Genomic DNA, 18,098 nt, shown 5'->3' with positions numbered 1-18,098 from the left:
CAGGAAATACCAAAAGACTGGATGATACAGTTGAAAATACTCATATTAGGGACCCTATATGTAAATATTATTCATGTTGTCCTTGTTTCCTTTTCTTTTCCAAGCTTCCCTTGCTAGCTTACCAATGGGTGCACATATGAAACCTCAACTTAAACTTAAACAAATAAATGAAAATATTAAAGAGCAGCATGAACAGTGATTCTGTATGTCCAGGTTAAACTCTAATGCCCTGCAAGTAAACCACAACAAGACAATTATGTGTGCTTAGACCTTCATTTCCTTTTTCTTTACTTCGATTATAAAGGAGAAAACCTTGCTCCTGAAAAACAAAAGCACTGACTGTGAAAGAGGTGCAGTCTTTGTAGCCCAGGCATCCAAAGGAGACCCTAGAGAAGTCTGAGTTAAAAGCAACCCAAAATGAAAAACAACATCAGACACATGCAAGCCGAACAGTTGGCAGACAAACAACCGCAACAAGGATAGTAAGGACACTACAGCTTCACACACATTTTTTATTTTGCTGAAATTGGCATTCTGTAAGAAGACTGTATGAAGTTGTAGCTGACAGCTACTGCAAGCAGAAGAGACTGGAAATAACAAAAATGGTATTTACATGCTTGTATTGTTCCAAATTCATGTAATAATGATGTAAATATTAATACTGAGAGCTAAAAAAAACAAACTAGAAAGAAGTGAGGACATGCTGCATTTTCAAGGTTTCATGGATAGCTCTCTAAAATATTGTCTGTATTGTGTAACTTAACATGTCCAGACAGACAGAAAGACAGAAGTTTCATATTGAGGCCCAGCTACTTTCCATTCAAAGAGTCAGCTTTGTGGTGACGACTGCTGAATAATAGGACATTTGGAGCATCATTTGACTGATGCACAGCCACGTCCTTCCTCTGCTGTATTTCCATTTTTAATGCACCTCTTTGACAGTTTAATCCCTCCTCAAAAATTTTGCCCTGTTTGGAGCAGCGTCACAATAATTAGTTGACTGGTGAAAAGGGACAGTTATCAACCTTAGGATGCCCGTTCCAGTTCTGAGGGAGGCAGATGACAAATCACTGTAACAAAGAGAAGCCTTCATCAGTGGGAAGACAGTCAAATCCTCTTGAAGGCTCTTGGGCAGACATCCAGCTCTGCACAGGACCACGGCTCCAGTCTGCTTAATTAGAGTCGATTCCCGCAGGAATATTTAGGCTGATCGTCCTGCAGCTCGGCCCAGCTCGGGCCTGGGTCAGACAGCGCAACGCAGACCTGCTCGTCCAGACAGGCGGGCAGGAGGAGCCCTGAGGATGGACAAATAAAGATAATTGAGACCGGAGACAACTGCTGTGTCTGTCTGTGTGCTGGAGTCACACAGCACAGCAAGACGGCCTCACATTTCTGACTATCTCCCCGACAAAGAGGTGAATACTAATGTGGAGATGAGCTGTGTGCTGGCTTCACTTGTCTGTTAGCTACAGCATGATTCATCTGATTGTGTTGAAGTGAGTTTAAGACTCAGTCCTTATTTGAAGGGGAGCGTCCTGCAATTACACCTGTACCTTAGTACTGGTTTAGAAACTGGATCAAAATTTTGGTTTGGGGTCTAAAATTAGGAATAGTGAGACATTTTGGGATCATCGCACATTCGCCTGCTTGCCTAGAGTTAAATGAGATATCATTCTCAAATCTGTGCTGAATATGGAGCGACAGCTAGCAGCTAGTTAGCTTAGCTTAGCATAAAGGCTTTTGAAGGGACCCTGTGGAGTTTCCCAGCTGATAAAATATTATAGTTGAATAATACTTTTTGAAGAATGTCCTAAGTACACTTTGTGCTATTTTTGTCTCCTGAAAGTAGACTTATGTGAACTCAAGTAGTCCTTAACTACCACTTGAATAACACTTGGGTATGCTCGTGTAAATAGTTGCTAAAGTGGCACAACTTTGTATAAGCAAGTGTACAGAAGTACACCAGTGAGAATCAGGATTCATGAGCATTCAAAACACGCTTGTACAATTGTATTATATCACTGATGTGTTGGAAATATACTGAAATATGCTTAAATTAAATTTTAATGAAGTAATTGAGCTAATAGTCTACTACGAAGTACTTGAAAATAAGCATATTTTTCATAAGTACACCATATTGCTATTAAAAGTATTTGTAATGTAGTACTTAAGTACACTTTTTAAAAGTACATAGAGGTACAATTTATAATACACTTACAACAAAGAACATTTTTTGTACATTCATTTTTAATACATTACATATTTTAAAACAGCCATTTTTTATCAGTGTTTCTCACCAAAACTTTTCTGTACATTCATTCTCTCAAAAAATTAAAAAATATTTTAAAAGTGCATTGTTTACATCCACGTTTGCTAGCCTGGATCCTTCCTCTTCCTCATCTTCACTGGCTCTTTGCTACCTTTCTTGGTGTGTGACACACACAGTGCCTTTAAGTTGACAATATGTTCATACCAGTTGTTCTTTTCTCAATCATAAAGACGCGTCATGTTTTGGGCTCACACTGATTGGCCATCATGAAAACCAGCTAACTTTTGGGAGACGTTTGTATGACTCAGCTTTCTTGGTCAGACTCCACAAGGTTTTGGACCGCTGCCAGATGAGAACATTAACTGTAGAAAACAGTCGACGGGGCACAGCTCCGAGACTATCCTTTCCATTCAATGAGCATTAAAAATGTAGGAGCCAGTCAGGTTCCCTCTTGCTTCCAGGCCGCAGGTCCTCTTTTCCCCCGAGCTGTTTGAAGAAGCTGTTTTGTGAGAAACGGATTTTGTCCAAGAGGAAGATATAATGCCTGTGACAATAAAAGTGTCTCAGTGACGGTCGTGCCCGACCTCCTCCAGGTTCCTGGTGGTTTCACTTACTCACAAAAAGGGATTATCCCAAGGGGACCATGAAACTGGAGCATCAGGATCCTAAAAATATTTGTTATGCCCAGATGCAACTTTTCAGAGTCGCATTGCTAACAGAGGGGTGGAGCAAATCCCAGAGCAAACCAAATGAAATTATCCTCTGCGAGAACAGATGCAGCGTTCAGCTACTGTGGTTTTCACAGCCTTGTCAGGGGGTCTCTTTGCAGGAAGTTAATGGCAGAAAAGTCTCTCCTGGCATGTAGCCTGTTCATTCAAAAGTTAGCAGGATTTAGTTTCCGAGGGTTTACTGAACAGAAAGATGTAAATGCATCACCTCAGACACTCTGACAGCTTTTTAATATTTTTGAAGATCAACCATTCAGTTCTGAAGTGTGTTTTCTAAAACTGAGTATTGTCACAATATGTAAAGTTTTCTGATTATGATCTGCTGTCAGTGTGATAAATTGAATGTAATTCCATTGTATATTTGTTATATCAGGAGGAGCAAAAAAGAAATGAATTTTAGAGGATTTTATCACTTTTTAAAATAATTCCACAGCTGATATTTGAACTGCATTGATCAAATTAGAAAATGGAAAATAATATTGCCACAATGTGTTGTGTTATATATATGTTGCGTTAACTTTTTTACAATTGATTGAAGTGATATTTATTTGTTTCATTCTCCGCCTTTCACAGAATGATTTGTAAATGCAAACGAGGTCAAAAAGGAGCCAGAATCATCCCTTTTTCTGAATTCCCGGCCAGATTTCCAGACTTCAGAATAGTTGTCCATCTCTGTGCTCGCTGCCAACTCACTGACTACCAGTGCAGCTGCCAGGGGATTTTCTTCTTTTTTCATGCAAGTCAAAACATTTTCAGGTTGTCTTGAAAAGAAATACCTGACCCAAAAGCCAAATGGTAAATCTGTCTGCATGAAAGTGAATCAACTACAGTGAATTATGAATCATGGCTGCAGACGCTTGTAGCATTTAACAGTAAGCTGTAGTTTAATAAGTCAAGAGTTAACCAACCAAGGAAACACACATAACCTAGACCCAAATACAAGAGAAAGACACATTATGATTTGTTTTTGTGCGCCTCGTAGTTGCAGTGAGCGTTGGATGTTTACATTTGATTATTTTCCAACAGCTAAACGAGGTTTCAGTCAGAAACAGCAGTTGAGGTGTCGGTTTTGGACGCTCGTATAGAAGTGTGAAGTCTTGTGCTTTCTGCCTGACTGTGCTGGTGACAAACAGGAGTTGTAGCCAGTCACTCCGGGCACTGCAGCTTCATTAAGCGCGCGCTGCGTTCTTACACTTGGGTCACTGCGGCTCCCTCTCACACGGATGAATAGCAAATGAAAAGCTTTTCAAGACAATTTGGGAAACAATAAGCAGAAAAGCTTCCAGGAATTTGTGCTTACGAAGAGAAAAACGAAGGCTGCCGCTGGTGGAGGTGGAAAATGTTGAATACAATGAAATCTTTTTGCTTTTCTGAGGAAGGTAATTAGACTCGTTGTTGAAATTTCTCAGGGTGCACGAGCCGGTTGTTGGGCCAACCTTGGAGCATCAAGGACGGCCGCTCTCTGGAGACAATTACCAGATATTAAAGGAAGGAGTTAGCAGAGGGCTGTAAAGTGCACAGGTGTGAATGAAAGCACAGGTGTGAGGCTGCATACAGATGGGCCACTGAATAAGAAACTGGCCAATTATGATCAATATCTTAAAGAGAAATATGGAAATAATACAAGAAATATACCACAGGGATGCATTTCCTTGTTTCAGTGTAAAATTTCTCATCTGTATTCAAGTCCTCTATAAAATCTCTCCTTCATGGTATCACTATCACTATGGACATTTAACATTTAGATGATTTCAGTGCCTGAGTATACTTATCAAAACTGTGTAGGAGTGCAGAAAGTGAAAAGACAGGAAAAAAAAAAAACAACTATCCACCCCCACAGTGTCTTTTTGAAGCTTCGTACTCTGTGATGGAGAATCAGAACCGAGAGCTAGAGAGCGAGAGAGCGAGAGAGCGAGAGAGGTTTGGCTGGTGAAGGGGTTGAAAGGAATCGGCGAGTGCAGCTCTCTCTGTGTCTGCTCGCTCAGACAGGTGCTGTACTACGTTTTTGGGTTTAATTAAGTCTAGTGTGCGACTGAGACAGGCGGAGCAGGAAGAGGCATGCTGCGGAGCACCGGCAGCTGCAGAGAGAGAGAGAGGGAGGTTTGCTGGAGCCTTGACCTTATTTTACATGTTGAAGTTAATGGAAAGGAACAAGCACTGTCATCACAGTTCCTCCCCTCTCCCTGCGTGTCTCATACAAACACACACACACACACACGTACAAATGTGCTCACGCGCTCCCTCTTGCCCTTGCAAATGTCGCTCTAAAACCTCTCCTCCTTTCCTTCTCCCAGCTACTCGGCGTTATGAAAGCGAAGCTCTCTCTGAATCTCAGCCCTCTAAATGTTCTCAGCGCTATGAGACGTGACTCACTGTGTGTCTCCTCCTGCGACTTGTAGGTGGTGACCTCGGGAAAAAACAGCAGAGGATACCACTACATCCTCGCCAACCTGGTGAGAGCTCGCAACACGAAACAAACCAACACAACTCAGTCAAAAAAAAAGAAGAAAGAAAATGCTGCTCAGTGTGATGCAATGCAGTGCAAAGAAAGGCAACATCCTCAGCGGTATAGTCAAACTTCTCAGTGTGTAGCGATGATAGACTCACAATTGAGTGCGGCAATTAAACAGAAGAAGAAGAAGCTAATGATGGGCAAGCTGAGGAAGTTTTTTTCTTTGCTGCTAATGATCCCTCGCTCCACTACCAGCCACTTGTGCTCTTTGCTCTCAGGGTTTCTCCAACATGAGCCTGGACAGGGTCTTTTCTGGTGGAGCCAACATCACAGGCTTCCAGATCATCAACCCAGACAGCCCCATCGTCCAGCAGTTCCTCCAGCGCTGGGAGCGCCTGGATGAAAGAGAATTTCCAGAAGCCAAAAACACTCCGCTGAAGGTCAGTGAGGCGTAGCTGCCGACGCTGATTTTATTTCATCTTCAAAGATGCTTTCTCTCTCTCTCTCCCTCTCTCTCCTCTTCCTTCAAGTTTTAAGTTAGTAACTCTGCTGAAACCAGAGAAAATATGTCAATCTGAGTGTTGTTCATGTTTCTTAAATAACTTGTCACCTGCTCGTCCTTGAATAGAGGCTGCTTTTCATGCTAGAGTGATTTTTATGTCAATCATGATGCGAGGCTTTGATTTTCTTGCTTTTTGCATCAGCGGCACCGCTCTCTGTGTAAGTGCTGCTGCGGACGTGGTAACCTTGCTGTGGTAGCGGCGCAGTGTCGCGTCGGATCTGCATGATGTCAGTGGTGCATCACGGGGCTTTCTTGTCGCCTTTGTCTCAGTACACGTCAGCGCTGACCCACGATGCCATCCTCGTGATCGCCGAGGCCTTCCGGTACCTTCGACGCCAGCGAGTGGACGTGTCTCGCAGGGGGAGCGCGGGCGACTGCCTCGCCAACCCCGCCGTGCCCTGGAGCCAAGGCATCGACATCGAGAGAGCGCTGAAAATGGTAGGACTGAGGGCGTCCGCTGTCTCTGCAAACAGCTGCGCTTTTTCTTTTATTTATAGTTCAATCTTTGCTTTATCTCACACTGCACTTCACAAGTTACTGATTCTAACTGCAATTCCAAAGTTTTTCTTCTTCTTCTGTCTTCTTTGAGATTTCTTGATGTATCTTGAAGTATCACGAAACACTAAGCCGCTAACACAAACCATAATCTACACACATACTCATTTATAAGCATTCAGAGTGTTAGAGCTGTATTCTAACATCCGTCCATTCACTACAACTAGTTAGTACACATATTGATTCTGACCTAATCATCTCCTTCTCAGCAAATAGTGAAAGCAATGTTTCCCCTCCTCTGAAAATGTGTCACTTTCACTATTTTTGCCCAGTTTTACCGACTTGTTCCTCCTCCACATTGATCTGATTGGTGCAAAGACAGCACACCTGTTTGTTCACTGCTGTGTGTCAGGATCAGGTGTTATCATCCTTTTCTTGGTGCCTCGCAGGTCCAAGTACAAGGTATGACAGGAAACATCCAGTTTGACACATTTGGTCGACGGTCTAATTACACAATTGATGTGTACGAGATGAAGTCTGGAGGCCCCAGGAGGGTAAGTGTGCGCATAGCCTTGGAAACATCTCCCATATTTTAATTAATGTGCAATGAAGTACTCTGAGCACAGTTAGCATATGATATAGATATCAGCCGTACATGTTTTGAATCCGCTAACATAAGTGCAGAACAGTTTCAAGCAGCTCTGTGCTGTGGATTTTACTTCCTGCTAGCATGTTGGCAGTATATGAGAAGTAGAGTTGATTCTGATTTGGACAGAAGCTGCCAGTAGCCCAGTCTTGCAAAGCCAGCCCAGATCGTGTGAGTGTACGTCCCCTCTGAGATTTAAATTTGGAAAACAAGAGTCAGCTGAGCCCTGGAGATCGCAGCTAAACCAAACTACAAACATTGGGGATTGGTATTTTAGATGAGGACGTTGCTGAAAATGAGGCATTACTATCCTACTGCAGGGTCTGTTTATTCCCTCACACTTATCAGAAACAGTCAATCATTAAAAGGAACTGTTTCCAAAAGAGCTGCCATGTGTTTCCAACTTTAAAAATCTGATGCTAAAACCACTGACAGCCCAGGTACCTGAAGGCTTCACACTGATGCCTGAAAGAAGCGCGGAGCTGTCAATCACTCGAAATGACATCAAGCAAACGCCTGCGGAGTCAAGGCAACAACAAGCTCGCTTTGCAAGACTATAAGTGTATGATATTTTCTGGATTTGTATTGTTTCTTTAAATGTGACTTTTTAAAGTGAAGTTCAGTTTTCAGCGTTTTCCTGAAGGAAATCCTCTGACACGGCCTTTTATACCACCATCACAGAGAAACTCGCCATTAAACCTCACTGTATAGTTTACTGTTTATGCTACAGCACAGAGACCTGCTCTGTAAATTAGATTTTTGTCCTCTTTTGAGGAAATCAGCGCCCAAAAGGGAGAACATTTATATTTTTGGTCATGTAGCCAATAAAACATTTTACTATATTTGAATGCATGAGCCTAAGACACTGACAGAAAAGAGCTAGCAGCACATTTTGTCTATAAGCACGGACACGTCTTAATTTTCGTCTTGGCTTGTTAAATGAGCTAGAAACAGACATCAACCGATGTAGAAGTGCACTCGCTCGGAGGAGTAATTTGGCCAGTTAGCTTGACAGCTGTAGCACTTGTCAATGTCTGTTACTTTAGATGCTGAACAATTATGGCATTTTCTTCAATACCACTAACGAAACACTGTCTATCCCCTTATTAGCTTGTAAGCTGCGGTTATCAGAGCAAGTATGTTCACGCACACACACATCGATCTGCCCCCTCAGAGACTCGGAGACTAAAAGGTCATTTGTAGTAGCTGTTTAAAGTTTTTCCCCACTATGAATAACAAAAAACAAACAAATGAATTTGAAAATCACTTTGACATGAATTTTTTCTAATTTCAGTTGGACTTATGTTGATCTCCAGATACTCGCTGCACACACACGATCCCTCAGTGCTCTGCTGTAATTTGGCAGGCCAAAGGCGAAAGCGATACTGTCTGAAAACACACACACACACACACACACACACACACACACACACACACACACACACACACACAGACTCAACTAGCTCCCTGACCCTGAACTCTGACAAGGTCCCTGCAAAAGCTGCCACCAAAAGGAAGTGGCCCCATACTGTCCACATAGCTCAGCTCACAAGGCAACATACATGACAGCGGCCCGCACATCCAAACTCAGTGTGAGACAATCTGCAGTGACAACAGAGTGAGTACTGAGCATCACGGCAACCAGAAGTGGGAGATGCTGACTTCTTCTTGGCTGAATGCAGCAGAACGTAGCAGAAATAAACATAATGCAGCTTCTGGAATCATCTCAGGTTCAGCAGACACAGGCCAGTGTTTGTTTTTGTGTTAGATTGTACTGCGTTTGCTGTGTGTAGTATTAATAGAAAAGTAGAACAACCTACTGCACTGGCCAGATAAGGCACATTTAGAATATTAGGTTTGTCTTGCTGGTATTAATTTTATCAGTCTTCGAATGCTCTGTCGGTGCTGCTTTCTTGTTATGTAAGAGAACATTTGCGGGGCCCGGAATAGCTTACGCCTACTCTGCTGAAGTGTAGCCCAGGTGAAGTGAGAAGCACCACTACAGGCTTTTTATAAAATCCTGCATCAGGCAGAACCAACACTGTCTCCTGCTGTTCAGATAGAGCCGACCAGCTCGCACGCAGGCTCTACTGTAAAAATGTCTTTCAGCTTCCTGTAATAACTGCGAACCTTTGTTTCATTTTCAGATCGGCTACTGGAATGAGTACGAAAAATTTGTATATATTATGGATCAGCAGGTCACCAACGAGTCCTCTTCTGTGGAAAACCGAACAATTGTGGTCACTACTATTATGGTACACTCTCAAGCAGGTTTTAAGTGTTTCACCTTAAGATTTCTGCCATTCAAGGTCAAGGTGTCCATTGTTGCAATCTGTCCTGGGAGGGTAGAATTATTTTATTTTGAGTTGCTTTCCATCCACTCACTACATGTTGAAACAGTCGATTCACAAAGAGTGTTTCAACTGTATCCGTGTGGGTGCCAAAGCATTTTGGTTTTTTTATATTACAGTGGGCTGTTGTAGTAGTGACATCACAATAACGGCTTTGGTAATGATAACTATAGAGATAGACACCATCGTATTCACATTGAGTGCATACGTAAGTAAAAATGTTTCCCTCTCATTAAGTAAAGTGTCAGTGACGCCGGGCTCTCACTGGAGACATGAAATGATCTGCGCACCAGGAGGCCATAAACAACCGAAGGCTGCAACCTTTGGCTGTTTATCCCTCTGTTCAAATTCACTTCGGCACTGAATTGTAATGTGAGTCTCTCTAAAACCAGTGCTCCCAGTACGTGAGGCTCAGAGTGCTAGTTAGACTAGCTCCAGACAGGGATCGCAGGTTAGTCATCATCAGCCATTTTTAAATGTAAGATAAGGTGCGCCTTATCTTACATTTAAAACCATGGCCTCTCGCTCCTTCTGACTTTGCCTATTATGTTTTCATCTTAGGCAAATTCAGAATGTTGTAGTCACACATCCTCATCTCAATGTCCAGAAACTCATTATCCTCATGACCAGACAGGAAGTACAACACTATCCAGAGCGAGGAAGGGAGAACAGAAGAGTAGGGTCATTGCATTGTTTTCTCACTGCTGGGCATGCCTTTGGTTTGAATGAAGAGGACTATTATTTCCAATACATCACAGCCATATCATGAACGTCATGTTGCTTTTCGTACATCCCATAACTTTATAAAATATCACATTTGATCTCACGTTAAATGAAAGGTCATCCCGTCATTAGAGGGATGCGACTCTTTCATTTATTCTTGTATAACATTGCACATGACCGCAGAATGGAAGAGAAGGTAAAGAAGAACTAGTTCAAACAACAACCGAGTCAAACTGCCGGATTCTGTGAAAGCATCACGCGAAAGTCTCGTCTGGAGACGACTTCTAATGTAAGTCAAGTAGCCTCTGGAAAACATGTTCATGCCATATGACAAAGTAAATCACCATTGTTGAGTATCCCCCAGGTGACATTGGTTCATCTAACGGAGGTTTGATGGCAAACATGTTTTACTTTTTGGAGGAATTACGTGAGATTTTATTGAAATCCATGGCACAGACGTGATGTGGAAAAGTCAAACAGCATAATCACGACAACAAGCAGATTATTTTATTGTCACGATGGTTAACCGGATGAAAAGAAAACTGAATCGTTATCCGCTTGATTTGGTCATACAACGACCCTTCTGATGTGGCTCCCCCGTTGTTGCGCTTAATATTTGTTTGATGATTAAGCTCCATGTGTTTGATGTCTTTTATCTCCCTGCTGTCGCTGACGTTTACTTTATGAACTGGAAAAAGTGCTCCATTCAGCTCGTCCTCCTCCTTGTGCCACGCTGATGCAAAGCACATGCAACCCTGCCTATCGCCCATTTCCACATATTTAGATCGTGGATGAGGTTAGCATGAGGGAGTCCCGACATCCCGCTTTGCCTCCTTTATATGTGTCAGATGCTTAACTCCCCTGGCTCGGCCCAGTCGGCCTCTTTACTCCTGCAGCGGCCCGCTTTTTTAGTCTGTCGAGTCCCCCGATAACATGCCTGTAACTGATGCTGTGTAGATCCTTTTAGCCTCTGCTCTGTTTGTCTTCTTGCCCCCCCCCCCCAATGTCTGTTGGTGTGTCACCCCGGCATGTGTGCATGCTACACTACCAATCAAGGCCTCGTGTGACCCATGAGGCCTGGCCACTGTGGATGTGTGCTGTCTTTGCAATGTACTAAAAATTCTGTCTAATTAACAGGAAGCTCCGTATGTGATGTACAAGAAAAACTATATGCAGATGGATGGGAATGACAGATATGAAGGCTACTGTGTCGATTTAGCTTCTGAAATTGCAAAACATGTGGGGATAAGATATAAGCTGTCAATAGTTCCGGATGGGAAGTACGGAGCCAGAGATCCAGAGACCAAGACGTGGAACGGGATGGTGGGTGAACTGGTTTATGGGGTAAGTGTCAGTCCACCTGTGTAGCTCATAAGGGGGAAGGGGGTTAACTGTTCGTTTTTTATCACTTCCTGCTTCAAAACCCTCAGATTTGTTCAGATTATTGTAAAGCATAGTAAAGTACATTCGAACAGAGGTTTTTATGAAACTCACTGAGTCCATTTTAAAACCAAACACATATGGTACAAGACTCCGTTCCTGAGTGAATTGCTGCAGAGGATGAGGCTGGCAGCAGTTAGCAAAGAAGCCTACATACAGTAATACCCCTGTGCAGCCCTCATGTTACTGCACATAATTCAAAGGTGATGCTGATAATCAGTCATGTGGAAAACATCCATTTCAAACACAGAAAAAAAGAAGATGTTGTGCTTGGGGCCAACGTGGGCTGAGTGAGTTTTGGAAATCCCTCCTTCAGCCGTGAAGTCGCAGAGGCCGGTTTCATCATGCATCTCGTGGCTCCCTCACACTTGAACTGGCTTTAACAAGATGATTTGCATCTTTTATGAGACCTCAGTTGCCGGATGAATAATGCTCGAGATCTCACACGCGGCAGACTGCAGCGTAAAGAAATCTGCATGCAAACAGTGTGTCAGGGCAGGTTTCTCGATTTAAGACCCGTAGTTTTCTGCTGACTGTTTTACAGGCCGCTCATATCAGCAGCTTCATACAGATTCACACTCTCTCATAATTGAAATGGCCGTAATCAGGCCTCAGCACTATTTCTGCATCAACACTGACTGAGCGCCCGTTTTTGGCTGAGACCTCCTAACTTTATCTCACACATGAATCCTTTGTGTTAAATATTTCCGCAGTTTTAGTTACGACGCCACTCTCCCCTCAGAGTGTCTCGCAGCAAGCGTTTGTCACTACAGTGAGATACTAATTGATGAGGCTGTCAGGCGTCGCAGAGGATCTGATGGAGGTGAATTTAACAGGGCTGATTCACATTTCATGGACTGCTTACATAAGCTCCTCCACCTCTGTCTTCCAACCCTCCGCTTGATTCATGGAGGAGATTTGGATCGAGACAAAGACATTAGCCGACACAAATGCTGAGTGACTCATTTTCAAATGGCAGGTTCCCCTCTCGCAGGCGTTATTACAGGTCTGCTCTTCAGTATGTTATAAGCATTTCACCATGTCCAATCTGTTCTCCATGAATTCACTTTACAGCTGAGCGCCTGGCCGCGTACATGTCATTACAAGACACGTTTGCCTTTACCTGTTTTTCCTTTATTTGATCAATATTTAACACTGTGGTTGGTTATTTGTTCTGTAAGACTAACTCCCAGTGTGCCTGTTTCCATTTTCACAGAGAGCTGACATAGCCGTGGCTCCTCTAACTATAACGTTGGTTCGGGAAGAAGTGATAGACTTCTCTAAGCCCTTTATGAGCTTGGGCATCTCCATTATGATTAAGAAGCCTCAAAAGTCCAAGCCCGGGGTGTTTTCCTTCCTGGACCCACTGGCCTATGAGATTTGGATGTGTATAGTTTTTGCCTATATCGGTGTGAGTGTGGTGCTCTTCCTGGTGAGCCGCTTCAGCCCTTATGAGTGGCATCTGGACGAGAACGATGAGGTGAAAGACCCTCAGAGCCCCCCAGACCCTCCAAACGACTTTGGGATTTTTAATAGCCTGTGGTTCTCCCTGGGTGCCTTCATGCAGCAAGGATGCGATATCTCACCAAGGTTGGTTGTTGTGTTCACTCTCCGTCACCTCTCAGTTGTCCTCGTCGTCTCTCTGCATTTTATAGTCCCGTATACATACATCTCCACCCTGCCATGGTGCATATAGGTTATTTTGAGCTTTGGTTTTGCTGCTTCCCACCTAACCTCATGCTTCACTCCACTGCACTTCCCTCCCTTTTTCTTTCTCTGAAACCTCACTCCACTGTGCATCCATTTGTTTTGAAGCTGCATGCTGGCAGTGATGCTTTGCATCCACAAAATAACTTATATCCACCATGCTGAGGGCTGTAAAATGCACAGGGGTCATTACATTTCATTCAGAGTAGCTGCTTGACTTCTTTCTTCATGACTCTTGGAGGGCTACCGTGTTTTTGCTGCATGTTCCATTTTACGGTCATCAACTTGGTGCATATAATGTATTTTGTACGGAAAAGCCATCATCAGCACCTTAACTGCATTATGAATTTTCCCGATACAACGGCCATCCAGCCACCCCCTGAACTCATCCATCCATCTCATCACCGCTGTGGTGTCCCTGACCTCTTCTTCGAGGATTCTTGCCTCTGTCATCCTTTCTTCAGGGACTTAGGAAGATTGTAGAGAAGCTGGTTGAAGAGCAGTGGCAGAAAATTCAAGGAGAGGTTTTCACAGATTTGGATCAGACAGTGATTGGAGTGATTAACGATGTGCCACCGGAGAAACGTGGGTTTTTAATAGTGGGACATTTAGCCTTCTTTCAAGTTTTATTCTTTTTCCCTTTGATTGTTACTATTCATGAAGAAGAAACATCTGATGGACAGGGACAAACTAAAAGTAAAAAAGCTTGTGTAATAATGCAATGTAACAATGCTAAAAATACACACGATCGTTTAACAAGAAAAATCATCTGAAGAGTGAAGACGAACGAGTGCTTTTAATTTCCTCAGTTCTTAATGTAACCTACTCATGTTTAAGCCTTTAGTTTGGTGACACGGCGTGGTTTTTGAATGATCAGTCTAAATAGCTTTTCACTGTCCGTGCTGTGGATTCTCGTCTGCTCGGCGGGGGGTCAGCACGGTAAGTTGTCCAAGTTGTGTTGGATGATAGCTGCGTCTGACAGTCACAGTCTTGATAGTGCAGGCTAAATATAAGCTCAGGTACCCAGGTCTATAGTCTTGAGTTAATACTGCTGTATGAAGAACAGAGGCAGCAGCTTGTGGAAGGCTGGAATTTGCTGCACATGAAGTCTTTGACTTGGCACACGGGCCTGAAATAGACCAGCAGCTTCCAGGTCACCACAGTCACCAGAAGCAGACGTGTATTCCCACCTACCACAATCAGCTTTTGTGGCTAAAACTCTGGCTCTTCCATTTTTAAACTGAACTCAAGTATCATCACTGACCTTAATGTGACATCATTCTTGATAATTATCCCAATTCTAAACCATTTACAGATGCATTTTTCACAGAATCTGCTCAGAATAACTGCCTGCCTGAAACTTTGACGATGGAGTCACAGGATACTGTCGGCTTTGATTGCACCTCTGAAGGACAAACAAAATATTTACCCCTTGAAAGTGCCACAAGGATAGCATAAATACAGAAATAAGCTATGAAACAATATATTAGGAGAAATCCAGAGCAGTGCTTCTGCGATGCAGTGATGCGGTGCAAATGGATCCTCGTTTGAAATGAGAAATGTGAGTTCATCTGAGAGCAGCGCAGTCAGAGGAATATGTGTGTGACTGTAGAAGTTGGGGATGGCACCAGAGAGAATAGTCAAATTTGAATATATGAACCCGGAGTTGCACCGCTAGGCGGGGATTTGAAGTCGGAGCCTTCACACTGATGTGGAAAGTGTGAAGAATTGGTTCAGGACCAGCGAGCAGGGTGGGAGTATCTGTGTGATGGAGCGCTTCGGCTCATCACAGCCTGACTTCAATAGCAGACTGAGTCTCCCCGTGCTTTTGCTTCAGACTTGTTCTGTCCTCTCTGGTCTAAATTTGTGAGGGAGAGCGTGACATTTTTACAACAGTGTCCTAACAAATGATAAAAAAGATACACAAATTAGTAGCACTCAGGCCCAACTTTGAGCCGGTGTTGTCCCTGGAATCAACCCAAGTAATCTTGGACAGATTGTGGCACTCAGCGCCGGTCTGGCATGATTCTGCAGGCTGCTGGGTGTGGGCTGCTGTTGGGCTGAGCGTTTTTGGCTATCCGGGATGGTTGCTCACCTGAATTAGCTCCAAAAATAAATATGGATACAGTTATATTGAGTTAACGAGGCTTATTATTACTTTCAAAGAATTAATCAGCTGTAAAAGCAGCTACATTGAGTTTATGGTACTTAATTTAAATGAATTTATGCAAGTTAGCATGGAGCACCAGGGACATGCAGATAATACTGCAGTTCTCATGACTTAAAGGGCTAATTGGACAATTTCTGAAAATAAGAAATAAAATTCTTCAGATTAAAGAGCCCGGTCTGAGATAAACCTCTGAGCTGATAAAGTGGCAAACGCAGGAGACATGTTGGAAAATGATCCTTCTCCCCCAGCCTGAGTAGATTGGAGCACTCAAGTCTCTCTGTCTGCTCTGTGTCCTCCTCTCAGGTCTCTGTCGGGGCGTATCGTCGGAGGAGTGTGGTGGTTCTTCACCCTCATCATCATCTCCTCCTACACGGCTAACCTGGCCGCCTTCCTCACCGTGGAGAGGATGGTGTCTCCGATCGAGAGTGCTGAGGACCTGGCCAAGCAGACAGAGATCGCCTATGGGACGTTAGACTCAGGCTCCACTAAGGAGTTCTTTAGGGTGAGTTCTCAACAGGCCGTCGTCCATACCGTCGCTGCACAGTTTAACAAGAGTGGCTCCAACACTTGTTAATGTTGGCCCAGAGCGGAAGAAGTCTCTGGAGCTTTGCTGCAGGGTTTGATTTATTACCTGCCAGGTAATAAATTGAACGAATAATCAATAAAAGATTGTCTGGAACAGTATTTTCCCTGATACAGCACTTCCAAACTACTAATACTACAGCAACACGTGATTAATTCAGGACATCATGAAACGGTGGGACGCTGTGTTTTAAAGGAATTCGGTTTTTACTAAAGGAGCAAACAGATTAAAGAAAATTGCATGCGTTGGTTTTGTGGGGTGATTTAAAAGACGTCACTTTGGGATGGATGGCATGGCACAAAACCAGATGATGGTTTCAGGTTGAGGAGGGAACGCTGGTTATCAGCCTGGTTGCAAAATCCATTTTGTCCACAGTTTTAACTTTGGTTCTCTCCATCACAGTCAAAGGGGTTTTTTTTTCCCAGCTCAACACTTTCTGGCAGCAGGAATAATTCTGCTCTGTGGCTGGAACAATTATACTCCCTCGTCTAACTACCACAAACCAAACTTTGATTAGCGTCACTGCACCTCCACTAATATGCAGATTAATTTCTGTCTCCATTACTCAACAGAGCTGCCAAAGCAAGGGCTCAAGTACTCTCATCATGAGTACACAATAATAAAAGGCAGATAAGTCCACAGTCTTAAAAACACTGATAACTCGGTCAGTTAGTGTTTGCAATTAAGAAAAGCAGGTGACAGATTTTGTCTTTTCCAAACATATGTATTGATCTTTGAATTTCCACGTCGGATTGTGAGGATGTAGCTCTGCATTAGCCTCTGAATGGCCGCCCGCGTCTGATTTGCTCAGTGATTCATAGGGAATGAAGTGAAATAAACTGACAGCTCGGTCTGATTATCAGCCTTCTCCTGTCCGTGTGCTTAAAACATTAGAAAAAGCAAAAAACTTTCAAAGAAGAACTACAATATGTCCATTATAATTCCAATTTGTGGGCTTCTGTCACAAAACTTCAATCTCAGAGACGGCGTCCCGTTCCTCGGAAATGGAAATGTCATTCACATCCAATGTCCGGCTTTGAGCTGCGTCTATTTTTAGTCCTAGCCGGTCTCTTGGCGTGATTGCTCCGAGTGAGTCTGAGACGTTTGATAAATACAAACCCCGGACTCGTTGGTTTCAGCCTCAGTCCACAGGGAGTTTTAAAATCACATCATACAATCTCTTCGGAGATTTACAGACAGCTCGTGTAAGTATGTTGAAATACAGTGAGGGTGGAACAGCATGTTTCTGTCTGTTCGGCTCGGTTATCTGCTCCATTTTACACTCGCTGCTGGCGGCAGAGGACACAGCCTCTCCGAGCGTAATCAAATAAAAGCACGCAAAGCTCCCAGGAGAGAAGGGGGACAATATTTTTACCTCTGGGATGAAATATTCTTATTCTTGTTTGTGTGTGGAGACGGACGATTTTGCAGGAGTGTGACCGAGCGGGCCGCGTGTAATGTTCCTGTGACCCGACTCATTTATAACGCTGGTGGAGCAGAATGGTGTTGTCTGCTGCGCCAAGCTGAGTTGAGGTCTGAAAGCATTGAAATGGAGCAATCGCCATGATCGCAGTGGAGGAGGTCATCTATAACTGGCCGTCTCCTGCACGCCGATGCTTTCAAGCATTACTTAAACTTATGAGAACTGTTCAGATCTGATTTTATTTTGCATAGAGGATGAGAGTCTGCTGAACTGCAGCATGAGGACAACAGGAAGCGACTGCAGGGGAATTCAAGGAGCTGTTAACATTGACTAGAAAGCTGAGATGTGTTTGCCTCCACGCTGAAAATGAGTTTATATTCTGTTGTCAAAATAGAAACTCTTCAGCAGACTTGTCTTATTAGCTTAGCATCACCAAAGACATGACGGAGCGAACGAAGATGATATTGCCGGTGATTGGCACATGCAGATGCCCTGAAAATACTCATTTGACATGTCTGTTCTTTGAGAAAAAGAAAAATCCACCAAATA

At 43.4% G+C, this 18,098-nt stretch overlaps 1 protein-coding gene across 1 annotated transcript in view; it reads left to right on the top strand.

Annotated features, from left to right (window-relative positions):
* Nucleotides 1–18,098, top strand: part of LOC121617764 (glutamate receptor 3-like) — a 68,578-nt gene that overhangs the window by 35,572 nt on the left and 14,908 nt on the right. Inside the window, exons 5-12 of the mRNA XM_041952997.1 lie at nucleotides 5,397–5,450; nucleotides 5,728–5,889; nucleotides 6,282–6,449; nucleotides 6,956–7,060; nucleotides 9,300–9,407; nucleotides 11,364–11,570; nucleotides 12,883–13,256; nucleotides 15,847–16,045. Coding sequence (XP_041808931.1) covers nucleotides 5,397–5,450; nucleotides 5,728–5,889; nucleotides 6,282–6,449; nucleotides 6,956–7,060; nucleotides 9,300–9,407; nucleotides 11,364–11,570; nucleotides 12,883–13,256; nucleotides 15,847–16,045 — 1,377 coding nt within the window. The remainder of the gene's footprint in view (nucleotides 1–5,396; nucleotides 5,451–5,727; nucleotides 5,890–6,281; nucleotides 6,450–6,955; nucleotides 7,061–9,299; nucleotides 9,408–11,363; nucleotides 11,571–12,882; nucleotides 13,257–15,846; nucleotides 16,046–18,098) is intronic.

The sequence above is a fragment of the Chelmon rostratus genome, chromosome 14, assembly GCF_017976325.1.
Source record: "Chelmon rostratus isolate fCheRos1 chromosome 14, fCheRos1.pri, whole genome shotgun sequence".
Classification (NCBI taxonomy): domain Eukaryota; kingdom Metazoa; phylum Chordata; class Actinopteri; order Chaetodontiformes; family Chaetodontidae; genus Chelmon; species Chelmon rostratus.
Note: the sequence above shows the minus strand (reverse complement) of the source record. Positions and strands in the feature narration are given on the sequence as shown.